At 37.1% G+C, this 26,956-nt stretch overlaps 3 protein-coding genes across 4 annotated transcripts; all 3 read right to left on the bottom strand.

Moving 5' to 3' along the window:
* Positions 1 to 2,115: 2,115 nt before the first annotated feature.
* Positions 2,116 to 4,660, bottom strand: LOC117613341. The gene is made up of 10 exons (XM_034341975.1): positions 4,550 to 4,660; positions 4,397 to 4,465; positions 4,242 to 4,313; positions 4,075 to 4,164; positions 3,930 to 3,998; positions 3,599 to 3,682; positions 3,425 to 3,520; positions 3,248 to 3,349; positions 3,045 to 3,188; positions 2,116 to 2,949 (listed from the first exon to the last, which is right to left on the bottom strand). The coding sequence occupies exons 1-10, from the start codon at positions 4,658 to 4,660 to the stop codon at positions 2,212 to 2,214; spliced, it is 1,575 nt and encodes a 524-aa protein (XP_034197866.1). The 3' UTR covers positions 2,116 to 2,211.
* LOC117613425 lies at positions 4,657 to 14,360 on the bottom strand. The gene is made up of 12 exons (XM_034342059.1): positions 14,271 to 14,360; positions 13,628 to 14,188; positions 12,187 to 13,392; positions 11,710 to 12,037; positions 11,203 to 11,458; positions 10,902 to 11,118; positions 10,380 to 10,732; positions 9,736 to 10,248; positions 8,286 to 9,489; positions 7,664 to 8,017; positions 7,280 to 7,517; positions 4,657 to 7,091 (listed from the first exon to the last, which is right to left on the bottom strand). The coding sequence occupies exons 1-12, from the start codon at positions 14,358 to 14,360 to the stop codon at positions 4,657 to 4,659; spliced, it is 7,755 nt and encodes a 2,584-aa protein (XP_034197950.1).
* Positions 14,361 to 17,275: 2,915 nt separating this feature from the next.
* On the bottom strand, positions 17,276 to 24,247 carry LOC117629735 (putative E3 ubiquitin-protein ligase LIN-1). Of its 2 annotated transcripts, none has more exons than XM_034362334.1 (17): positions 23,324 to 24,247; positions 23,074 to 23,146; positions 22,595 to 22,861; positions 22,330 to 22,406; positions 21,145 to 22,203; positions 20,642 to 20,783; positions 20,164 to 20,409; positions 19,781 to 20,075; positions 19,441 to 19,562; positions 19,182 to 19,301; positions 18,785 to 18,916; positions 18,558 to 18,680; positions 18,376 to 18,486; positions 18,154 to 18,300; positions 17,953 to 18,078; positions 17,756 to 17,872; positions 17,276 to 17,551 (listed from the first exon to the last, which is right to left on the bottom strand). In XM_034362334.1, exons 1-17 carry the CDS (start codon positions 24,088 to 24,090, stop codon positions 17,534 to 17,536), a joined length of 3,942 nt encoding a protein of 1,313 aa, XP_034218225.1. In that variant the 5' UTR covers positions 24,091 to 24,247; the 3' UTR covers positions 17,276 to 17,533. The 2 variants fall into 2 exon arrangements, with proteins under 2 accessions (XP_034218225.1, XP_034218219.1); XM_034362328.1 differs by having other exon boundaries at positions 19,182 to 19,304.
* Between the last annotated feature and the right edge of the window lie 2,709 nt (positions 24,248 to 26,956).

A 26,956-nucleotide genomic window follows, 5' to 3' on the forward strand; every position in this document is an offset into this window, starting at 1 on the left:
ATTGTCAAAGTTTCATTGAAATTGAAAGCCCAAATCAATCCCTTTTCATGTTCAAATTTCACAAAAAACCTACTTCCGTCCTAAGTTCCAACTCAGCACCAGAACTGGAACAACTCCAACAATGGCAAGCTCATTTATCAAACCTAGAACTCACATCACTCAGTTAGATGTTAAAAATCCGGGTTCATACTTTCAAATCCATAAGAAAAATATTATTTTTGTTGACAAAATACAAAGCCTTATGTAGGTTTAATAATTGCAGTCTTGTGTTTGGCTTGAAATACCAACAGTTTGATTTGATTCAAGGTAATAATAATGGCCCCGTTTACTCTTTTGATTTACACAGAGATGATGAGTTATCTTATTTATCAATATTTATGGGTAAATGAAGCAACATTTTTTATACACAGATTATGAATATAAAATGCAGTGCACAAACAATCACATATTACATGCTTGAAAATAAAGCATAAACATGAAGCATCATCCTTCTTTGTTGTCACAGACGTGCCTGCTGGTTGATGAATTTCAAGCTATAGGGGGATCCAACCCTGTTTTAGTTTGAAATTATAGCATAATTGGTATGAAACCCCTTTTAATCCTTATAATAAAAAAAACTTGTTCAATTCTTAATGTGCGCACCTTGATCAGACCCATCTCGGTGCCACATAAGATAATGTCATTGGCCGTGAGGAGGCTGGTAATTCTGCTTCCTGCTGAAATTCTGCCCACTTTCTGCTGAGCCCGTGAAGAACTTTTGGAGAACTGATTTCGGCCAAGTGCATGTTATTTGTGCAATGGTCAAATGCAGTTACTAAAACTTCAATAATCATCAGGGATGCTGTCAGAGGTGTTGGCAGAGATTCTGACCTACCCATGTAACTGTTTGAATTGCACATGACCCCTGCCAATATCGGTAAAATTTCTAAACTCTTGATTTCTGCAGGAGATGGATTCATCAAGTAAAACAGTATTGCTGCCTCATGCACATTTCTTTTTAGAGCACTTGCCAAATCAGACAGCTGTAGACCTTTCTTCTTGATGTCTTCTATAGCTGACTTATTTGCTGCAACAATACTGGTTAGTATGGACACTGATGCCCTTATAACCATTTCCTCCTTTGAAGTTGAAATACCTGCTAGCAGTTGATCCAATATCATGTCTTTCAAGATAGCACATTTTTCTCCATTCTTTTTGCCTAATAGTTCATATATTGTTGTAACTTCTAAAGCACAATCTTCATCCCATTTTCCTAATCCTTCCAAGTGCAATAGTTTTGAAATTGCCTTTTCAGTGATACCTAGTAGTTCACTTTTGGAATCTTTTGCAGAATATAAACTAAATCCGATTTACAGCAGGAAAAGCTAAATGCTAGGAGGAGATTGTGAAGTTGACTTCTGTGTGTGCTAGGAAAAGAAAGCTGCGTTAACATAAACTTACTTCAAGAAAGCTTTTCGGGGTATGCAAATTCTGTTTTCTCCTTGTATTACTTCTTTGGTGATCCATCTGGTTGATCTTATAGTTCTTCTGAGATGCACACTCATTCTCTACGTAGCAACTCCGAAGGATGTTTGGCTTTTCATCTCTATGTTCTGAAATAGTTAAAGTTAAATTGATTGGGCATCTGCTGCCAAGTAACATAGAATGATTTACTTCAGGGGCTTCTTTAGGCACTAAATCCTGCAGCTTCCTGTACAGGGTGCTTGGAAATTAGGAAAACATATTAAGCTCTGACATTAAGTTTTCTATAATGAGGTTTGGGTCTCCAAAAGAGAAAACAGATAAATAAAGGTATAATTGTGAGTATCTATCCATCCATCCGAGATCTTAAGTTTGATTCTCCTCCCTCAATATCACTTATTAAAAAAATTGAATCAAAGATATTGGTAATTTAGGTATTGAAGTGAACTAAATATGTTTTCTATGTGAAAGAAAAAAGTGTAATATTTATTTATGGACACATTTTTGGTATGAATTTCTTTAGAGGAACACATGCATACTTTCAAATTCATAAAAAAATGAAATACATGCCTTATATAGGTTTAATAATGGCAGTCTTGCCTTTGGCTTGAAATACCAACAGTTTGATTAAAACGGAACAAAAGCAAAACAAGCCAGGGTTAAGATAATATAACAAGGAAGAGAGAAAGCCGAATTATGGCAAAAGTAAGACGATTACAAAAAGATTGTTCAGAAATAATGACAACAATGTCAATCAAAAATGTCCCTCAAAATCTCCAAGCAGTTCTGGAATTTGAATTCAGCTTCTTTGAGCAACATGGCTGGTCTCCGAATGGCTAGTTTGAAAGTTAGTATCTTGCTTTCCAAACTCTTGACTACTTTGTCTTGAGTTTCAGCTCGACCCAGCTGTTCATTTATTTCTTTGGCCAACTGGGTCCTCCTTTTCTTAGCATGTTGGAGAGCAGTTTCCAACCCCTTGATCTCCGCATCGACCTTTTGAATTTCAGTGGCCTTGCTTTCTCCATCAGCAATTGCTTCATCTCTATCAGTGTAGCTTTGTTGGAACCTTGAGACCGTGTACTCTGCATTGGAAGCCAAGTCTAGACTGTCATGATACTGGCTCAAGGCATCTCTCAGTTGCTCTAGCTGGTCCATGGCAAAACACAAGATCTCATAGAGCTTGTGATCAGACTGAGCTAGCACATTGAGGGCCTGATGGACTTCTGACATAACTCCATAACTTTGGACATGATCGAAAGGTCTGGTCATCCATTCCATCATGAATGTTTTCGCCTGGATTACACTAGATTGAGTATTCGAGGATGAGGACTCAATAGATTGCTTTAATTTCGATAGCCTGGTCAGATTGTTTTGAGCTTGTGAATCAGGATTGAGATCATCATAATCCTTGATCACGTAAGTGACAGGAGGATTAGCTGGTCCATGAGTATTGGCATTAATGGGAGGAACATCCAAGGCAGGAGCAGACTGCAGCAGTAGAGAAAGTTTAAAGTCACCTTATGAAGAGATTATAAATAAATAAAAATAAATAGAAGAACAAGAAGAGGGGTGAAATGACTTACTGAAGCACTTCCACAGGTCTCCTGAATGGGAGCAGAGGCGACATAAGGCTCATTTTCTGTGGCTTGTTCATCAGAACCTTCAACATGACTTAGAGAGGGTTGAGTATCAATCGGACCAATCTGCCCAACGGTGCCTTCAGGGACCTTCAGGTTAAGATGAGAAGCATTAGCCATCCATACCATCTCGATGATGGGGTCAAAACTTCGGAAGGTTGGACGACAGAAAGTCTGGGTTTGATCAAGTGCTCCACTGCTTCCATCTCTATGTTCTCAGCTTGAAGGGGCAGATTTTCAAAACTTGAGAGCTGCAAAGAAAAAAAATCAGGCATATCACTTTCTGTTAAGGTAAAAACAGGAAAGTTATCAAGGTTAAGCTTTACCTCTTGCTCAGAGTGGCCCAACTCTTCTTCAGTTCTGACACTTGTCTTTTCTGATATGACTATTTGTTGGGTCATGGTGGAAGAAGAAACCTCCTCCTAGAAAGCAGAACAAGGAGTTAATATAAGTTTAGGGCTAACATAAGGGAATGAATTGAGAAAGGCTGATTGAGTTACCTCTTTAGGGGGGACAGAACCCGTGTCTTCAGTCTGATCAGCCATTTCTTCTTCCCTTACCCCCAATTCATCAACGTTGGTTTTCTGGGAGGGATGCATCAGTTGGTTTATATGTTTGAAAAAGATTGATTAGAGTGATTCTCCAATAAGTATTTTATGTTGAGGATTGGTCACATATTTCTAATATCGACTGTTGGATTGCATGTATGCATTTAAATCTACCAAAACATCTAATGAATGCAATCCAACGGCCGAGATTAGAATTATCTAACCAATCAGAAAGGCATTATATAGCAAGTAACGGTTAGCATGGAAATAAAACTACAAATACCTCTGAAGTAGAGGCAACTTGTGTCTCAAGAACCTCTGATTGAGGAGTTGTATCTATAACTGTATGAGACTGCAAGCAAGGGATGAGTTTTTAGAAAAAAGAAAAGGGCCAATCAATGGTTCAGCAAAAGAGCGAGTTTTGTTACCTCTTTGTCAATCGGACTGGTTGAAATAGTCTCATTGATCACTAGTTTTTGAGACGAAGATTGGGGGGAGATTGCAACTTGATTTGATGCCTAAAATATGGTAATAAGATCAAGTCGTAAGAGAATCAAGAGACCATTCAGAAAAGTCAAAGGTTGAGAGCCAATACCTCAGTGCCTTGAACAGAACTAGCACTTGCATCTGCCTTCTCTGCATCAGGATCTGGTACAGTCTCTTTGGGCTAGAAAATTACGGAAATGCAAGGATTATATATAATTAAGGAAGATGCCAAATAATGGTTTGACAATGAACAATTCCAACTACCTCTGGACTAGAGGGAATTTGAGTATCGGAAGCCTTTGGTTGAGAGGCTGAGCTTGAAATTGGTTGAGGCTGAAAAAGATAATCAAATGGATCAACCAACTAGTGAATTAGCAAGGGAAATAAAGAGCTAAAATGACCAAAAGATAGTCATACCTTAGAAGTAGCAGTTGAAGGCATATCTGTGCAATGTTTCTCACCTATAGAGTGACCGGCCACGCCCCCAGCATCACCAGTCTCTAATGGTTCCACCACATCTGAGTTCATGGCAGGATCTTAGAACTATTGGCTCCTGATTCAACAGATGTATCTTGGGAAGCTTGTAGTACATGTGGTTTAGGAAACAATTTCCTCAGTATGTCATCCCTGGAACGGTTGGCCTTCATGTCAACAAATATGGCATCTGAACATAAGAACCTTGAACAATCGGACCCGAAACTTGCAATTACCAAAGTATTACCGATCTTCTGAAAAGGTGCAGCAAGCACACTCACATTTATACTAAATGATTTGTGTATCCTCCTCCTCTTAAGGGCGTCATAAAATTCCCATGGTAGCTGCTCAGTGATATAGTCCCTCCCCAGCAAATCATAGAGTATATCTTGACCCGTACCAAAATTCACATAAACCAAGCATAACACAACAACAAATCTCAATATGAGCTGCGAATAATAGTTCTTCCAATTTTCATTGGTCTTTTTAATCCAATCAACCATATCCCTCTTATTAAAAACACACTCCCGAACTACATAAAGGATTGCAACCAAAGATGGTTGCACATCAGCAACTATGGAACTTACGTCGGCATCTTCTTCTTGGTATATCAGCCACTCAATAAAGCAAGAACTTGTAGTGATAGCATAACCCTTGAAGCAAGTTGCCCAAATCACAAGGCGCTCCACAAGGTACAAAAAGCATCCAGGTGATATGTAATCATTAACAACCCTCCAGTTCACATTATAAGTATCAACCAAAGCATCACAAAACTTCAACATTACAGACACCTCTCTCGGTTCTTGACTGCTGTTTCCAGGGCCAATATTCCCACAGAGATTCTCAATGAACTCCTCCCATGGCTGGTGGCGGTCCAGTTTTTCCACAAGCTTCTCGTATAGTTCACCATTCGGCTTACCGGACCCGAGAATAACCATTACAAGCCTTCCAATTTGCCCAAAAGACAGCTCCGTCTCGGAGCTAGTATACTCAACTATTACTTGTTCCAGAGCATTCTTTAGAGCATAAGTTCTTCTGAGAGAAATCATATTCTCCTTCAATGAACTCCTCCAATCCATAGGAAATATGTTCGTAACAACACTCTCAGTTGAAAACTTTACACGTCTCTGCAATCTCTCCGTATCTTGATCCCTTAGCTTCAAACATTTTGATTGCAAAAGATATACTGAGACCTCACAAATATGGGTAAGGCACCTGCTTTGGCAAAACACTGGATCAGCATTCTCCTTTGGAAACTTGTTGTAAAGATTTTCAAGCTTGTCCAAAACTTTCATGCCAACAGAGAGCATTTCTGAACTCCAATATTTACGAGCAGCTGAGACAAGCTGGTGAACATCAACGGAGACCAAATTTCCATGTTTTTTAAAACATCTTTTGTCCAGACCCCGAATCCAATCCGCATCGGATATGAGTAAAACATAGACTGGACTAAGATTATGATACAACCTCCACACTCCTAAGTAATCAAAACAAAGATCCCCGTAGCTGTTGTATTCATTAATATCTTGGGTTTCAAGGCATCCTAGATATTCAATTATTAAAGCAATTTTATCCTTCCAAAAATTCCAGAAGTAAATCAGTGAATCTATAGATACCTGATTTTCAGAGCACTTCATCAGATCATCATCATCAACCAACTTCGTTTCCCACACATACTTATTGGAGCTTGAAGAAATATGAGCATCCAATATTTTTCGAGCCGATAATAATTCACCTCTAATACTCTCATGCCTCTGACAAACACTCATATGATTTTTTATCAAAGCCAAGTCACTCTGCTCATTTAACAAAATGTCAACCTCAGTGCAAACAAGTTCATAAAAGCTTTCTGTTTTATTCTTAGCAAATGACTTGGCTTTTGATAAAAGCTCCTCCTTTTGTGAAATATGTTGTATGGGCCAGCCCTTTCTGCCATTTGACCAAAGAGAGTTGGCAAGCACATAGAATAGAATATGTAATGACGCTTCTCTGGACTTGCCTGCCTTTTCAAGAAAATCAGCTTCGAGTAGAATATCGCCTTTTAGCTTTGCGATTTCGGCAGCTTCAAGATAGTTTCCATGTTCTTCTTCCAACAAAAGAAGCTCATCAAGGATATCTAACTTCTTCAAAAAGTTCCGCATCAAAATTATAGAATCAAAAGCATTAACAAATTTCATCATGGATCTGTTATCTTTCAACTCATAATAGTGAAGTGCGCAGCTCTCCAGAAATTCTTGTTCAATTTTATCTATTCCTTCACCTCGTCTAGCCACAACACAGTCCTCTGTTGCATGCTGTTTCCAATAATTGATGTACTGCAAACCCATTTCAAACAGTTTTCCTTTGGCACAAACAGTGAGACACTCAGAGAAAAAATTGCCCTTAGCATACGCATCTGCAGCATCTTTGTAGCATCCTGCTAGAGAAAAACATTCTGCAGCTCTTTCCAGATCAGACATGCCACCTTTATCCAAATAAATCCAGGCTGCACCAATACAAGTTATAAAATGAGAAGAAATTTATTGCAACCAAAATTCCGCTGGCTTCGTAGCATTATGGAAGATTTTAAATGATGGTGAAATAAAATCTTGTACTTGAGACAAGCAATATAACTGCATTTTATATGTTTCGGATCTATTTAGGCTAAAGATAATAGATGTTAAATAGTTATACCTGCTCTTTCATAATCGCCCAAATCAGAGAAACATCTGGCAGCCGAATCTGCCTTGCCTAAATCATCAAATATTTCAGCAGCTTCCCTAAGAATGGAATTGGCCTTGTCAGGATTTGAAGTTCGCATACGGTCAGCCGTAGATTTAAGATTGGCAGCTTTGGAACTTCTTTCCCAATACGTATCACCAGCTCTTTGAAAGCATATTATGGCCATTTCATAGTTATGTTCATGATAAAGCTGCGAGGAACAATATGATGCTTGTAATGCAAGGAATACAATGATCATGACAATAAGAATAATATAAATTAACTAATAATACTACAACAAATGCTTTACATTATCACTATTCATCTTAATTGTTACAAGGAGAAAATTACGCAAACCTTTATGCCCTGTGATTTCCACTCCTCTGGACTGCTTGCAACTTGCATTGCCTGTGCAAGTGAATCATCCAGTTGCCTAACCTGTACAAGACATTTCTTCTTCCAATAGTCAAACATAGGTTTGGAGAGATCTTCTGCATTCTCACAAATCCACAATCTCTGTCTGGTACGAGTAACGGCTACATATAGTTGCTTCAGTTCAGAGCACAAGATGTTGTGCTTGGCTCCATTGAAACTTGGAAAGCGCTTAGGTAATGTTGAGTCAAGTAAGTCTTGTTCCTTCATGTAATCATATATTACCCTCCATTGATTTTTCAAAGGTGATGAACCAAAAAAGTTGTACAAGAGTACATCCTATAGATGGGACATGATTGTCATGAATTAACAAAAGTTTAAACATAGTAAACATATAAAGGACTGAAAGTATCATAATTCAATAAATAGTGCAGCAGTAAACCATAATTTTCTAATGTGAAGCCAGAATCTAATTTGATTCCGTTGGGAAAACCAGCCACAAAAAATTATGCAACGGAAAAAGGAGAAAAAAGACCAGATCATGCTGGGATAATAGCTTCTCCAAAAATTGAAAAAAAATTAAATAGTAAATAAATATTGTAATCACCTGGAACTCGAGGCCCTTGCACTCCACAATGGTCAGGACAAGAGCATGTTTCCCAACAAACATGGAAACTTCTTTCCTAGCACCATCATCTCGCACCAAAATAACCTGCTCTGCACCGAAGCCAACTATATTTCCACTGTCAGTTCCACTATTTCCAAATATTTTTATGATTGCATTTTCATTTTCTCCAGATTCAAGCAAAACTGGAGCTTCCCCGTATATAAGACTGGTTTCAGGTTTTAAAACATCAATAGAGTGGGGAAAAAAGCGATAGATTAGTTCAACAATGCTCTGTGATAACTTCAGTACACCAGCATGGGTACGGAAATTTTGAGTCAAATGAAATATATCTGAAATTTGTCCCTTTACTTTTCTTTCGTCATGCATATTACTTCTTGATTCCAATACAAACTTCTTGTGGAACAGATGTCGTATGTCTTGGAACCTAAAATCAATACCCCTTGCAATTGTTTGAGCAGTATCGCCCGAAAAAACGAAACCCCCCTCAACATTGCTGCACATATGTTTAAACAGAGCAATTTGACTCATTGTAAGATCTTGAACCTCATCAATATAAACAAAGTCCATTTGATCACCCCCATATTTTTCATGCCTGAGACGGCGGTGAAGATCAATTACAAAATCAGCCAGATCATATTCACCATTTTCTATCTTCATTCTTTCATAAGCCTGAAATATATCGTATATTGCTTCTCTCTTTTGCCTGCTTAAATTGGAAGCCCGGCCCTCTGACAATTGAACATAATCCTCCCTATTGAGTTTACCATCACCTGCTTCTATGGATCCCAAACCACCTTTAATATGAGATATTATCTCTGTAAAGACTCTTGAAGCATCAAGCTTCTTTGTTAACTGGATATTAAAATGGGGCCAATAAGATGAACTGAATCTGTCATACTTAACCTCCTTTGTCCTTATAAATGTCTGCAACGCAACTGATCTTGAACTTTGCAATTGACCGAGAGTAAGTTTTGTTGCATCAGGGAATCTTTCAAAGTATGAGTTACTCAGTGTTCCATCTAGCATCATCAAGAACTTATGGAATGTTATGACAAGAGGGTAAGAGTTGGGAGGAATATCACGAAATGAATCCTTGATATCCTTGAATTGGGCTTCCTCCTCATCAAAATCAGCCATATCAATCAAACTCTTTTCGGTTGAATCACTTCCACCACATGCAAAGCTGTGGACATACAAAAGTTAGCAACTTAGAATTATGCTGTTTTGGTGACTGATGTAATGTTGATATTTATAAAACAATTTAAGTCAGCAACGAGTAAGAATTTTGCTTCAGCAACAGAAATCAATATTCCTAAATTAAAATTTCTTCTGAAAAAAGAAATAGTGTATCATGATTCACAATATACTACACTACAATCAAACAAAATAAAATAAAATGCAGTATCTTTTTGTTGAATAATACACGCACCTTTTTAAGTGTAAAACATGTTGCTTAATGGCAAAACACAATTTAGGACTCACGGTCACAAAAATCTGGTGTAGGTTCCTCCCTCTAGTAGCTGAAGAACTCTGCTCAACCATGCTATTTGGACTACCAAGGCATCCATGCACTGCCAATTGGTGACATTGTTCATTCTGAAATAATTTCATGGTTAAAACTGTGGTCTTCCCCGTTCCTGACCGTCCAACTATAAACGTACTTCTATGATAAAGAATAATCTCCATTTCCTGGTCTGTAACTTCAAATGGAAGATCCAACTCTCTACCCTCACGGTCAGACAGCAAGTGGTTTACTACACCAGATGACAAGGAATAAAATTTCATGAGCAACAAACTCTCGCTGACCTGTGAATTCTCAACATAACTTCTACCATCAGAATCATCGTCACCAACTAAATCACTCTGGTTTTCAGTGACGCTAAGATCCTTGAACCGGGGAACATCCAAAGAGGGTGGCCAGCTCTTCGGAACTTCCAAGTCACTGGTCAGAAATGACAAAGAAAAATATGACGAAGGATTTGTATCATTAAATGATTCAATTCAAAAAGGAAGCACTCACTATTATACATTCAAATATATCAAAAGAAAAGGCGAGAATGCAAAACAACATACCCATCAAGGCATTTCTCCTTGCACCGATTGATAAAATCATCTGTATACCTTTTCAAAATACTCTCTAGGCGATTTACCAATTTTGGAATATCCTCTAGAGGTAATATGTCCCAGATCTTTAATATTTGAATGTATTTCACATCCTTTGCAATGTCAGCTGTGCAAACAATTGATAGACCTTCAACTTTATATTGCCTCAAGATTGGTGAAGAGCTTCCACAAATTGTCCCTACATTTCGCTTCTTAGGTCTCCAACCACTGGAAAGCCTCAGAAGAAGATTTAATACAGACTTCTTCAGACGGATTGACTTGAGCTTTTTGAATGACTTCAGAAAGTTATCACTGAAAAGTACCTAAAGATAATGGATTGGGGGAAGAAAAAAATTATACAAATGAAATGAATATCTAAAAGAAAGTCCAATTTCAGAAGAAACGTCGAGAAGTTCGAGAATAGGGAGTTCTTGCAAATTAAGGGAAGAAAAGAAGAAGAAAAACAATCATAAATAACTACCTACAGCTTACCTTCCATCTAGAACTTCTAAAAAGTATGCTGTCAGCATTAAGCAAATCATCAAATTGTTCAAACTCTTTCTTCACCTCTAATATGGCCTTGGCCAAATCCTTGTCTTCATCAGCATTAAAGAAGCATTGACGACTTTTGGCATCAAGGACCAAGGACTTCCAAACAGATTCACTATCAAGTAGTGTTCTTTCATTTCCCAGAATCCAAAGACAATGCCTGAAGTAATTAGAGAAGAGTAGTTATTTTCACCAAAATTATTAACAATGATGCAAAAACATACAAGTTTACATAAAACCATACCTAGCCCTTGTAAGAGCGACATTAACTCTTTGCAGTTTTGATATAAAAGCAAGGGATTGATGACTATTAGATCGTACAGTGGACATTATAATTACATCCTCTTCCCCACCCTGGAACCCATCAACCGTCTTCACCTTAACTGTAAATCCATCAATCTTGTCATACTTCTGTCGAAGTCTGTCCTGAACTGCAACTACTTGAGCAGCGTAGGGTGATACCACCCCAATACTGAGTTTTTGTTTTGAAACAATCCATTCTGTATTCAAAAAGAAAGCAAACAAGAAAAAATTTCAGTGTAATCCAAACAAAAACAAAAAAAAATACCTTTGACACCCTAAAATGTTCCAGACCCACAAAAAAAATTGATGCAGAGAAAACTTAAACAGATTTCAACATTACTTACTGTTCAATAAACCTTACAAGCATATAAAATAAAACATCTTGGAAATCAAAATCATTGAAAACATTGAATTGAGAACATGAACATGACTCCCCAGCTAGACATACCTTTGTACAAATTTCTCAGTATTTTCACAATAATAGCAACCTCCACCAAATTCTTTCTACTATGTCCATCCTCATCCTTCTCCTCTCTTCCACTAATTACATTTATAAAAGAAAAAGGACCAAACATTGACCCTGGAAGATAGTATTTCTCATGCCTTCGTTTTTGAACCTTTGGAGCATCTAGGATCTGGTTATTATAGAAATTTGAATTTGGGAAGAAACTTATTGAGGGATGCATTCTGTATTGCATATTCAGAAGGTGTTTTGAGTGACCCATTGAGCTCAACCTCTCAAACAAGCTTCTAGAAAAACCAGCCTCATTAGAAACCTATGGAAGAAAAGAAGTTAGATATAAACACAAATGAATAAAAAGTTATATATAAACACAAATGAATTAGAAGTGGAAAGAAAAATTGCAATAAGAGAAACAAAGGATATATATATATATATATGTACGACCAAGTAGCATTGACGCACATTGCTTTTCACCGTAGCTGGTAACTGACATTCATCACCAACAAGAACAGCATGCTTCACGCCTGGAAGTTGCAGGGTTATTGTTGATTCACATTCTTTCAATTGTGCAGCTTCATCAATAACAGCAATTGTCAGTGGCTCCATTTCCACTCTATGCAGCTTATAGGAACTTGACACGGTGCAAAATATTAAGGAAGCTCTTTGAAAACAGAATTCCATTAGAGATTCTTCATTCCTAACATTTGGAAGGTGAAGTCTACTAAGAGAATCCTGTAGAGTACGTAACACCGAAAGGCATTCTCTTATCTTGATGCACAGCAGAAATGTGTTATCTACAAATGATGACTCAGCCACATTTTCAACTTCTGAACAAGAGCAAAGGTGTTCCAATGCTTCAGAAACAACATTATCTTGGACCAATAAAAATTCAATGGTTTCAACTAAGCATATGAGCAAACTCATGTTTTGGAAATTATGTTTGAAAATGTAATTTTTGGCTATATGGGTACATAAGGTAGAAATGCAATATCTTAGTGGTAATGCAGTAGAAACAAATCTATCTCTGAAAAATTCAAGAAATGATTTGCACTTCCCCTTGATAAGTTCAGTGTCACTTCTGCATTCTTTCTCTTTCAGTTTAGTAACACCATTATGTTCTTTCTCTTCGGTTAACTCATTTTCCAGGAAAACGTGGTAATGAGAAACACAATCTTCAAGAAAATCTATCATGGAAGCAAAGCAACTCCTCCAACCAGTCACTGGCCCCAAGCACTCACCAAGCTTTTTGACACGGTAATTCAAATATATATCTTCGATGTGTGCACCAACTTTAAGTCGCTCCTTATTCCCAAATAGAAGAACTTCTCCCAAAGAACAGAACAAGGACTTGGACTTTGCTTTAGTTACTATCTCTAGAAAACGAGAAGCAACTTCAGTTATTGCAACATTCGTTGGGGCACAAATAACAGTCCTACAGTTCATCTGTAACAGAGTAAAAAGCAAAGTAGCGGTGGTTTTAGTTTTTCCTGTCCCTGGAGGACCCCATATAAGTTGCACAGTAGGCTTGGAATCACAATGCAGCATTTCAAGACATGCCAAAACAGCCCCAGTTTGGGACTCATTCAATCCCCATGATGAACTCTCAACTAACCACTTATCCCGGATGCCATCATTTGTTTCGGAACAGAGATAATTGTTTTTCTGAGCCTGTTTACCAAACATAAGATTTTCAGTCAATCGCAGCAACAAACGCCATTTTTCTTGTTACACTTTAAAGAGGATGATAATATGTCAAAATTACTAGAGTAGTATTATATTTAGTTATGAAAAAAGTAACACTGATAATTTAGTATGCTGTGTGGTGGTGAGTATTACTATTACATTACATCTTGGATCATGTACATTTTGGTGAAGTTGGTGAAGGCAATCTTGAAAGTCTTACCACAGAATTGGTGCACAAAACTTCTTTGATAATCTTCTGGTTTCCGGACATGCGCAACGCTTTCCATATTCTGCCATTAGGGATTAAATTTACCAGGAAAACCAAAAATAGTGATGTATGGGTGCTATCGTTGACTTCAAACTCTCTGGATGCCTTGACTTTAAAATAAAGAGAAGTAGTATCATCCTCGTTCTCATTTTCTGAGACATTAGTGACAGAAACAAAAGCCCAGGACCTCGCTACCCTCTGTAAATCAGAAAAAGTTTCGGGTTTGGCATCTGCTAAGACAAAAAGATCCCCAGGCAAAGTTTTGTATGGTTCCTTGCCGCGATCACTGAACCTGTTTCTCCAGCAATCAACCTTGATATCATATACATTTCTCCCGTAAGCCCCAACCCCATGAGGATTGCATTCTTCAAAACCAACCACTTCAGCAAATGGTGCTCTGTCAATAGTTTCCATACTTGAATGCACCTGTGCTCGAGTTTCTTCCAATAAAGGATGTATATAAGACCCAAAATATTGCCAAACCGAATGAAATGATTCAGGAATCTTTTCCACCTGAAACAGTAATAAAAAAAGGTTCAAAATAAGAGAACAAACGATTCAGGAAACATTACGTGAACGAAGTGCAAGAAAATACGTGGTTCTTGTAAAGATTCTCATTGAAAATGTCTTCAAGCGACCAAGAAAACACGATATCACTGAAACGTTCTGTTTTAGCTTCCTCCATCTCCTCTCACTCACTCAGTCACTCTCTCTCACTCACACACTTGGCTTTTTCTTTTCTTATATGCATTCAGTGTAAGTAAAGCATATGATTTTCAACCCAGTTCACAAAAACCCACTTCAATAGAGAGATAAAAGGATATATTGGATCTTTTCTTAGTCAAAAAGCTAGGCAGAGAGAGAAAAGATATGCACATGATCAGTGTCAATCAAAAGAGAAAAAGAGAAGTCTAGGAATCTTGTAATAATACGAGGGGCACTGTCATGCATTACAAGAAACATACATACAAACACATTAGCATTTAGCAAAAGAGAAGGCAGCTTCCATTCATCAATAAAAGAAACGCCGAAAGAGAAGTGGTACTACTCTGGGTTTCTACTTAGCGGGGAAGTTCTTTTGAACAATTGGTTGGTCTGTACACCCTGTTGACCATTTGATCTTAAAGGTTTCTCTTTATTTCGACCCAAAAAAACGTCCTCTCTTTACACTTCGATGATTAAAAAAAAATGCAAAAATATTCGGACAGTCTTCTGCTTTTCAAAGAAAATTATGAGGACGCTTGCTCTTCTTAGAGCATCTCCTAGGGAGATGTCAAATGCAAAATGTTAAATTTGAATTTGATGGCTTATGTAGCAATTTGGCTTATATTTTTAAAATCAAATGGGGCCATATAATGCATAAAGTTTTAAAAGATATTAAATGATTGTAGGATCCATAACTGAAAAAAATATTAAATGACATCAAGCTTTTTGATATGTTATTTTGACATATCTTCTTTGTTTGAACAACTTTTAACATTTAATTTTTGTCATTTTATGTCCATGTAGCAATTTGACATATCAGTTGAGATGCTCTCAAATGCAAAATATTAAATTTGAATTTGATAACTTATGTGGCAATTTGACATTTTGAAAAAGAATTTAACTCTACCTGAAATGCCAAATATCATATTATTTTATTATATTTTTAAAAGCAAATGGGGCGTATATGATGCATAAAGTTTTAAAAGAAAGTAAATGAAAGTAGGATCCATGCCTAAAAAAATATTTAAAAAAAATTTGACATCAAGCTTTTTGATATGTTATTTTTGACAATAACATATCTCTTCGAGCCTTTAAATCTATGTAGGATTTGACTACTCGGTTGTAGCAACTTTAACCTTCAATTTTTGCAATTTCATGTCCACGTGGCAATTTGACATATCGGTTAGAGACGCTCTTAGCCTCTTTCTACTGTATTATTTACAAAATTTCCATCCAAAGTATACTATCGTGTATTTCGACGCGGCTTTACCATATAAGAACAAGTTGGTCCAGATATTATGACATCTCATTCTCCAACAGTGACATCGACCATGGGTGCATGTCTTTTGTTACAATGATTGATCTCTAATTGAGTTTTTTATTCAAACATAAAATAAAATGAAGCTGTTTGGGCCTAAATTTGGCACACCCAGTCGAAATATCAAAAGATCATGTCAAAACTGGACAGCCACCAGCGATCCCTAAATAAATTGGTCAAAATTACACACTCAGCCCAACACTGGAAGCCCAGAATAACGAAGCAATCTCAGGACCCAAGCAGATTAGGCTTTGCATTGAAGTTGAATTCAAAAGCCCAAATCCAAGAAAGCCCAGCCTAGAATCTATCATTTGGGCTTTGAAAAAAAAAGAAAAATCAGCCCACGGTTTCAAAACTCAACATGGGCTTAGCATGATTAAAAGAGAAGAAAGACCCAAAATTGGAGACAAACCTATGTGACTGCCTGAACTTTGAAAAGTCAGCAATTTCGAGTGAGATTGATAAAGAGTTAATAAGGGCAGGTTTGAAAAAGACATCTCTGAAAATCTCTTCTACCAGAAGATCAAAATCCCTTTTTATATACTCAAAGAAAAATCTGCTCCAAAGAAATGCACCATTTTCAAGAGATAAGCAAACTGAGTTTGGAGATAAGCAGGAAGCAGGAAGCAAGGAGTTGTTCAAAATGGAAAATCAGATAATTATATTCATAAATTAGGCACAAAGATAATCAGCCACAAAGGTAAATAAAAATGCCCACAAAGTGGTAATACAAATATGGAAGCATAGAAATCACATAGGATTAATCCAGATACAGACTATAAAAGGCCATAGAAATTTAAGCATTAAAGCCGCATGTCTGAACAAACCAAACATGAATCACAGCGCCCAAATCTACCAATACAACTACAACTTTTAACTCTCACAAGTACAAAATACAAGTAGAGACTAGAAAACAATCAAATACCCAACTCACAAGGAGTTGATGCAATTATTACCCACACACAAAAAAACTGCAAACAAACAACCAAAAACCAACAGAGCTACTACCGCCGTTGTCTCCTCATTGAAGACACAGAACACCACTGAGATTGCAGCCAGTCACCTTACAACTAAAAGGTAAATTACTCAAATGGTCCTCAAACTTATACATGATTTACATTTTGGTCCCTCAACTAAATTATTCATTCAAATAGTCCATCAACTCTATATTATTCGCTCCAGTGGTCCTACCGTCTAATTTTATGTTAGATTTAACCTAATTTTAGGGTAAATAATGACCAATTTGCCCTCATATGTAACGGAAATATTGACAGAATGTAACGGTAGGACCAATGAAGCGAATAATATAGAGTTGATGGACTATTTGAACGAATAATTTAATTAAGGGACCAAAATGTGAATGGAGTATAAGTTTGAGAACCATTTGAGTAATTTACCCTACAACTAAATCACCAACCAACAAAACCACAAATCCAAAGCATATCTAGACACAAGTAAACCCCCCACAATTAAAACACCAAATCCAGTAGATGGGGAAGAGGAAAATAAGTGGGGAGGTAAGGAAGAGAGAGAGAGAGAGAGAGAGACTAGGGTTTTTTGCTTTCTCTTTCGATGGGTTTTACATTCTTAGCACATCAAATTTGATGACTATTGTTCATCTTATTTATCACTATTTATGGGTAAATCAACCACCATTTTCTTTACACATGTTGAATACAAAATACGATGCACAAACAATGATATCGCATATTACATACTTAGCAACCAATGGCGCAACATAGCTCTTTACATGCAACTGTATTTGAAAATACGGCATAAATATGAAGCATCATCCTTCTTTGCTGTCACAGACGTGCTGGCTGATGTATTTCATGCTATAGGGGGATCCAACCCTGTTTTAGTTTGAAATTATAGCAGAATTAGTGTGAAACCCCTTGTAACCCCTATAATTATATAAAATAATATTTTAAAATTTAAAAAAAAAAAAAAAACTGTTCAATCCGTAATGTGTAAGTATGATTAATGCAGAAACTTTAGGTCATAGATGGGTTTAATGTTTTGACCAAAAAAAAACAAGATGGGTTTAATGTACACACCTTGATCAGACCCGTCTCGGTACCACATAGGATAATGTCATTGGCAGTGAGGAGGCTGGTAATTCTGCTTCCTGCTGAAATTCTGCCCACTTTCTGCTGAGTCCCTCTTAACCATATCTGTTTTCACAAAGTGTGTATGCTGAAAATCGCATTTAAAAGAAGATGGTGTTGTTGTGTGCCCCAACAGTGTCATTTACCTGAATGCTGTTTGTTGCTGAGCTGCAGTTGAGGTATATGAAGTCTTCAACTATTCCCATTGCCATTATACATTCTCTTTTGCCGGTTTTTAGCGACATTTGGGGTTTGCTGTGTCTTCTCCATTCCTGCATATATACCCTTTTTAATAAGTGGAAGGCTCTCTCTCTCTCACAATGTGAGCTTCTAATTGTAATCCATACCTTCAAATTTGAACCTTCCACAACTGAACTTGCACTGTAAAGCCAATCTTTATATGTGACAATTGCATTAATGGGCTTCTTTTGCAGCTTCCAAAATTTGGTCGCTGCTTTGATCTCTTGGGCCCGGTTGTTCGTAGTTGAAAACTCCTAAAAACAGTGAGATGTCACCTAGTGTTGTTGCAATCAAAGCATGATTTCTTTAAACAATACGTTTAAACCAACCTGTATGCTTGAATCCTTGCACCCTGCATAAATCTTCCCCTGAACCACTGCCAGACACTTCACCCTTTTATTCTTGCAATTATCCTTGACCTTTCTTGATGCATCAAACACCTGGAAAAAAGATTAGTCATTTCTAGCTAGACACTTTAGTACTAGATTGCCATGGATTTTATAGTCATTACCTTAATCCCATGGCCATTAGTAGTTGCAAATATTGTTTGGCCGTATGTATTTAGGTGCTGAATTGGTTCCTTTGTTGCAATTACTTCAATGCACTCCAATTTCCTGTGAACCACTTGCCATACCTGTAGAAGGAAGTTGCATGTTGCAGTTTAGTTTAGTGTCTGTTAATGTATTGCAGATCTTCATGATGAAAAGAAAGTGTTTCTTCGGTAAAATTTTACCATACCCTGATGGTTTTGTCCAGTGATCCACTTATAAGGCTGTCTCCTGGTTCAAAAAGTGAAAAGCATGTAACCGCCTTTTTGTGCTCCTTCATGTCCCATACAAGGGTGGCTGATTGCCCCTTGATGTTCCAGACCTATTGAATGCACACACATACATTGATTTAGATTCTTGTGCCACTCAAAAACTAAGCATTTTGGCTGTGCAACAGTTTGTGGCGGAGGTCTCAGATGATCCTATTAAGTGACCTCTCCTCGCTTCACCCTAATATATGCTTAGCTATAGAATGTTTTATCCAAGTAGATTCTTTACCAAGAAACAAGAATATGCATACATTATTAAAGTGAAATAACCAAATATGGTTACTCTGTGTAGGAAGCAGCTGATAGTTAATTCCTCACCTTGATAGAACCATCTGAGTGTCCACTGTAAAGAAATCCCTTGTAATAGATGAGGGCACACACAGCTCCACTGCAAGTGATAAAAACCTCAAGGATTTGTGTGTGAACACACGAGATACGCTGCTTTACCATTATAATGATTCCAACAAAACATTACATAAATCTGTTACTGATGGTAGATATTAAACGCATGAATAGACTGATGGCATAATCTACAAGCTCTTGAGTAAATTCTTCAAAGTGAATGTTGAGTACTCACTGATAAGGTTGGTAGAACATAGTCAGCTACTTTATGTAACTCCTCTGCCATCCATGTTACAGTTGACAATCGTCTTAGTGATTCTCGCACTCCTTCCGAGAAATGAATTAATTTTTTCATCCCTACATGATGAAACCATTTACATTTGCATGGAATAAATTGAGTCTTTACTGTTGTTTATCAGTCTCAAAATTCTGACATAAGTTGTTGAATTTTTCCCTGACTATCTCATGACTTTTTATAAGCAGTTTGCTTATGCTAATGTAGATATTATAAAAGCTAACTGATGTTCTATATTTTATTTTATTTTTGCAATTTTTTGTTACAACAAGGGAACTACCTTTGCCAGAAGCATAGTTATATATGCAGAGACATGCTAGAACTCTTTCTTCTAGCTCCATTCCAGGATGCAAAAATTCCTCGACTCCACTAAGTAAGATCTCACAGGCAGAAAATTTAATGCTTTCTGGACTCTTTGCAATTTCAAATCCAAGCCACGCAATGGCTGTTAGACAGTCCCTAGAAACCCTTCTTAGCTTGCTCTTTAGACCCTTCTCTAAAGAATGGAAGACAGGATTCCCAATATTAATGAGGCTTCTGGCAATTTTGCTGCACCATGAGTCTGTTCCAGCATCCTGCAAATTCATGCAATATTCTCTATTGGTACATTTTCTACTGGTAGATTGTAGTTTACATTTCACCACATTTTGATTGAAAGCTCACCTCTAAGCAATCATCCAACCAATAAATGTTTTTTATCATATTACGTTGATACGAGGAAGTCAAACATGCTTTTTTAACCAACCATGCTATAGTGTATGGCTCCCCTGTCCAAGAATATGTTCCACCAAGATTCGATACAATGAATGCAGATAAAAGCTGTGTATCAGAACCTTCTTCAGATGCCACTGACTTGAGGATAACCTGCATTGCTTCGTCTCTGAATACACTCTTACAAGTGGTGTTATCCTGCAGATATTCATTTGATGTCAATCAGAGTGTGTGGTGAGCTGAGTTAGATTCATATGTAATGATTAGATTTGATGGAATCTCCTCTACAAAGAAAGATGCATTCCTTGATGATATTCGTTCTATTGCCTAGGCCTCGGAAATTTGGACATGTATGTAATTACTAGCACATTTGCTGCCAAAAGTTGGCATTGAGGTTGCACATTTGCTTGATGATATTCATTCTACTTACCAGTGTATCTAAATGAAGCAGCAAATTTGCTGCCAAAAGTTGGTATTGAGGTTGCATTTGTTGGACACACAGCATGAGTGAGTTCATAATGTTGGTGCTTCCTTCTTGGTGTAGCCTCTTCAAAAAGATAATAGCCGATGACCTGACAAAAATGAGAATATGATGTTCGAGAGCCTCATAGGACTAGAATTACTGTGTAAGAAAACTAGGTTACTTAACTGTACCATCTAATATTCTCAAACATAAAATAGATGCACCTAACTTTCTGAAAAAAGAGAACGCAAGATTGATGCTCAGTCGTTTAATAAGCTTATAGTTAGTTACATGCATCGGTTTGAAGGGTTAAACTATGTGTATGTTATACTCTTGTGATATATTTTATTGACAATGAAACCTGTGAGATTTAAAATTCTCAAGAAAGTATTCAAAATATTATATGAAAATGACTTGAATTCTTGTAATAAAACTATTCAAAATTTTGGAATTTGAAGCATTTTTAATACCTTGGCATGCAAAGAACCTCATGGAAAAATTCCAGTGCTATCAACTTGGCATGCTTCTTGTTACTCTCTAGGAGATGGACAAATGGAGCGACAGGAGCTTGTTTTGATATGTATCTTCTGCAATGTCCATCATATTGTATGCATTTTACAAGAACAGTAGCCCAAGAGATCGATTCTTCAATGTTACTAATTCTTGCAACATCTATGAGCCCGTGAAGAACTTTTAGAGAACTGATTTCAGCCAAGTGCATGTTATTTGTGCAATGGTCAAATGCAGTTACTAAAACTTCAATAATCATCAGGGATGCTGTCAGAGGTGTTGGCAGAGATTCTGACCTACCCATGTAACTGTTTGAATTGCACATGACCCCTGCCAATATCGGTAAAATTTCTAAACTCTTGATTTCTGCAGGAGATGGATTCATCAAGTAAAACAGTATTGCTGCCTCATGCACATTTCTTTTTAGAGCACTTGCCAAATCAGACAGCTGTAGACCTTTCTTCTTGATGTCTTCTATAGCTGACTTATTTGCTGCAACAATACTGGTTAGTATGGACACTGATGCCCTTATAACCATTTCCTCCTTTGAAGTTGAAATACCTGCTAGCAGTTGATCCAATATCATGTCTTTCAAGATAGCACATTTTTCTCCATTCTTTTTGCCTAATAGTTCATATATTGTTGTAACTTCTAAAGCACAATCTTCATCCCATTTTCCTAATCCTTCCAAGTACAATAGTTTTGAAATTGCCTTTTCAGTGATACCTAGTAGTTCACTTTTGGAATCTTTTGCAGAATATAAACTTACTTCAAGAAAGCTTTTTGGGGTATGCAAATTCTGTTTTCTCCTTGAATTACTTCTTTGGTGATCCATCTGGTTGATCTTATAGTTCTTCTGAGATGCACACTCATTCTCTACGTAGCAACTCCGAAGGATGTTTGGCTTTTTATCTCTATGTTCTGAAATAGTTAAAGTTAAATTGATTGGGCATCTGCTGCCAAGTAACATAGAATGATTTACTTCAGGGGCTTCTTTAGGCACTGAATCCTGCAGCTTCCTGTACAGTCAGTGCTTGGAAATTAGGAAAACATATTAAGCTCTGACATTAAGTTTTCTATAATGAGGTTTGGGTCTCCAAAAGAGAAAACAGATAGGTAAAGGTAAATTGTAAGTATGAACCAACCAATCACAAATTTCTGACTTGGGGAGATCTGCACTTATTCTTGTGGTTGTCATTGAACATTCCCCATCATCCATAACCTGATTTACAAAGATATTTGTGAAAATAATGCAACTATAGTTCTTAAAACAATAATTAACTGGTTTTGTTAGAAGATATAATTTCATTCATCAATCAAGTCTGTTTCTACTGAATTATAAAGGATGCATTTATATTTTCAACAGCTAAATCTTTGTTAAAGATAGTAATGTCTTTTGAAAAAGAAAACCTCTGACTCATTGTCATATGCAGAAAATTCAGAGCACGAATCCACTGAAGTTCGCATATCTGATTGGGAGTCATCCAGCATCTCTTGGAGTCTTTTGATACTTGAACTGCCTAGGAAATTGTTAACATCAAAATGTGTTGCTTGATCCAAATCTTTTGTGGTTTTCTCATATTCTTCAAATTCTGGGATGTAGATGGAAGTCTTGAGTTCTTCTTCCATGCCACCACCAGTATCTTGTTGAGGATCAAAAGGGTGCACCTTTCGATGCTGCGTTGAGTATCATACCAAAAAAATTAAAAGAAATATATGGAAAAGGATTTTGTTCAAACTATTTATTATACCAGTGGAGGTAGGAAGACAAGTGATTTTGGAACTTATACAGAAGTGAATGGGAGAAAATCTTCTTGCAAACTTATATCACATACTGAAATTGCACACTGATATTGGAGGAGGATATGCATATATAGGACAAGGCTTACATTCCAGTGAGGGTGCAAGCTATGTTCATGCTCCGTTGTATTTGAAGAGCCTGAGCTGCTGGATTTCCCATGCCTGTGCACAGAGTGAGATTTTCTGATATTAAATTCAAGTAACTCTGCTTCAAAAACTAAATTTTATCTGTGGTTTGTTAATGAAGTGATTAAAGAGTACAGTATGATTGAATAACATGTCTTTAGAGAAACACAACCCTGTGAATATTATGACAGGCAGAACCTGAGAAAAACTTACATAGAATATTGTGACTCATTATCAGGGGAAAACATTTCTCTGTATCCGCAGTGCAACTGAGTTGTCTCTCCATATAACATGACCTGATAATACATCAGCCAATCCCTATACACCCTTGCCATCAGCCTTATTGCTTCATCTTTGTCATCCTCTGTGTTAGCTGCCGAAAAAATTGATCCCAAGCTTCTACTTTCTCTTGTTTCTTGTTTTCCAGAGTTGGTGGTGCATGACGCGAAAAGCCGTTCACAAAGTTCAGGTGCAAATTCTGTTTGAACAAGCCTTGGGAACACCAGAACTGCCTGCAGGAAATGCAGTGCAACCTGCCACTCATCCTCTTGGAGCTTCCTAACCACTGAGAGGTAAAAGTATGAGCAGCACACCAAACAGCAGTTCTTAAATCCTGCTGTGACTCCATGCTCATCGAGCAGCGCTGGAACCTGCAGCATTTGCTCTGCCTTCTTGAGCAGAGAGGCTTTTTGTTCTGGACATTTTGCTCGAATCGCGGCTTCAATGCTGTCAATCCCCCAGTAAAGATTTGATATGACAGATTGCTCCGGAAATTCGAAGAATTCCTCTTTTTGAACACTAAACTTGAAGGTGCATCTGAGACGTATAGAATTTCTAGCTTCGCCATTTGATATGAGTTTGTGAACGCAACTATTGACTGAAATGACAACTGCCCAAATGGATTTCAAGTCCAGTCTCTCTTGTTCATGCAATGAGGAAGCCATTGAAGCAGAAGAGGAGGTAGCTTCCATTTCCACCATGACTGGTTATTGATTTTCATATAGGAAGAAAAAGAACTATCTTCAAAGGAGATAAGTATTAATAGTAGTGTCAGGAGAGTCTTTTGGAGGGGGTTTGGATCAAATCCCGTGACTTTCTGCTCCAGCCAATTTCCAGACTTCAATGGACCCCTCTTTGCTTGCTGCTACAGACAAAAAATTGACCGTTGCCACCATTGAGGGAGGGAAAGATGAGAAAAAACAACATTCCCAAGTGGTCACCTTCACGTGTCCTAATATTATAACACTTGGGTTATTTCCTACGTTAAGAATTTTCTTACCCTTAACTCAGTCCCTTCCTTCGTCCAGGGCTCCAGCATACCATCATCCTGCACAATAAACATGAAGTTTGGTTGTAAATAAATTGGTAACGTTCCTTTGTCAGACCGTAAATTTGAACCCCGCATTAATTCAAAGAAAAAATTCAATAATTATATAATCTAAATTTGCATTTTAACAAAATAAACATTTGTTAGACAATAATTTGTCGTTTTAATACAGTATTATTAATAACACTATTGTTAATAGTTTTTGGAAGATGCGATGTATTTAGTGCAGGCAAATTCTAGATATTCGTACTTAGGATGACTTGATAATCGCGCAAGCAAACCAGCACTAGAGATAGCATGTTGACCTGTCAGAGCAGGCCACGTCATCTGAGCTGGACCCCAATTCTGATTAACAACTTCATCTTTCATTCTACTTTACCCTAATATCATTTACCAGCACTGTATACATTCTGTAGAATTATTATTTTACGTACTTACTTGAACTTTGTTGAGTTGTTGGATTAACATGCAGCTGCGTCACTGCGTGGTAATCATATTCTACTGTCGCCTGATATCTGGGTGATCAATTTCATCTTCTTTTGTTTGGTGTGATGACGGCCAGAGATGGTGAGCATTCGTGACGCTGTCACGAAAGCAACTGCAGAAACCCCATTCTATTATTGAGGGAATGTTACGTGTATCATATTATAATAACACATTTTCCACAAAGTTGAAAATATTGCTCGGTCTATTTTATGTAAATCTTACAAAGATCTTACGTCTCATACTCGAGATATAATTTGTCAAAGTCTTCCCAAAATACTAGATTGCATGTTAAGCCCGTGAATTTTTCTGTAGATAATTTATAAGCCTGATTAATATTTAAATTGCTATCAAGGAGAGGTCCCTATTGTACAGATTGGATTGGACTATTGTCTGTCACGGGCACAAAATTTGAGCTTCTAAAAAAGTGTGGTGTTTTCAACGTTGAATTTATATCCCTTCACATGCATCTGCCAACTGAGAATTTATTTACGAGCTTGGGAAGGAAGGAAAAGAAGGAAAGGAAAGATTGATGTGATTGTTGTTATTTTTATTTTCTTTTCTTTGGTTTCTCTTTTGGTAATATTTGCTCAAAATACACCATACACTTCTTCCATCTCTTCATTTAACTTCTGAGAAAAAAAACATGAATAATTGACCCAGAAAAAGTATAAAAGAAGAGAACTCTTGCCAAATTTGGGATAATGATTGGCTGGAATGGGCTCTGCCTTCCACTGGACTAGAATCGTATCAGAAACTTTGATTGTTTAGCCTGGCCCACATGAAAAAGTTGGGTTGGGACCATTGCCACCCTTATTCTTTTTCTTTTTTTTCTTCTTCACCAAAGTTAGGAAGGGAATTTGAACCTGAGAGCACACTAGTCTATAAGTCAAGATATTTTTTTCATTAGGCTATTAAACCCCGTTGTTTACAAAAGGATATTCTAAACTACTCTTAATATACAGGAAGAGAAACCAAACTCGGATACAAGAACATAGGAAAACGATTTTAGCTAATTAACCTAAATCACGTATGCTTTGAAATAAACGTATGCTTTTCACACCCTTGTGGATTCTATTTCACTTTTTCAATCCCCCTTGAGGATTCTTTTTCACTTTTTCAATCCCAAATGAAAAGCTACGACCAAAGGAGCTAAACCAAGGTCACATCAATGGGTCCTGATTGAAAGGGAAACGAATGGGATCTCTCGCTTGAATCCCACTTTCTATAATTGCATTATCTTATTTTTGCTCAATAATGGGTCATAATTAATCAATTTCAGCTAAGAACCGAAATTCATAATGGTTTTTTAATCCAATTTGCTTATGTGATGTAACATGGGCGTATTTGATTTTCCTTCCACAATGATAATCTTGTCACCATAATGTGCTTGGGTCATAAAAAAGAATCCATTTAAGGCGTGGTAGCACATGATGCTTTTCTTAACAGTGCTTTTGTTAATTGTGCAATTAAGGGTTCCATGCACCAAATTATAGGAAGCGCTGTGGGGCATGTGATCAGAGGGGGCATGTGATTGTGGGCTTGTCAGGTGTGTACATTCAAAAATATTGGGTGTTTCATTTTTAAAAGTTTCCTGCAAAAAATATTGTTTATCCTAAATCTCTCTAGTTTCAGAAATAGACCAAAAAATTAAATAGCCTCAGAAAATATTGTTTATTCCAAATCTCCCTCAGAATTTCTGATGTTAGAGCATTTTTATCCATGGCCAAAAGGCCCCTGGGCTGAAAAAATCTCTCCACCAATGTATTTTAGCCCGGGCAGGACGTGGACTCCATCAAAATTAGGTAGATTCAAAAGTAAGATCAACTCGAGCTGCTGTCTGAGAGAGCTGACATCAGCGAAGAACAAAAAATTAAAAAAATTCTGAAAAATTACCAAAAAATTCAGAACTTTTATCTTTTCATACATACCTAGCAATTTTTTATTCATTAATCTCATACATATAAATAAAATTAATCTCATGTGAATAGTAATTGTCCTTGGATTACCATGAAAATGAGTGAAAAATCACAAAG

Source organism: Prunus dulcis, chromosome 1 (assembly GCF_902201215.1).
Source record: "Prunus dulcis chromosome 1, ALMONDv2, whole genome shotgun sequence".
Classification (NCBI taxonomy): Eukaryota; Viridiplantae; Streptophyta; class Magnoliopsida; order Rosales; family Rosaceae; genus Prunus; species Prunus dulcis.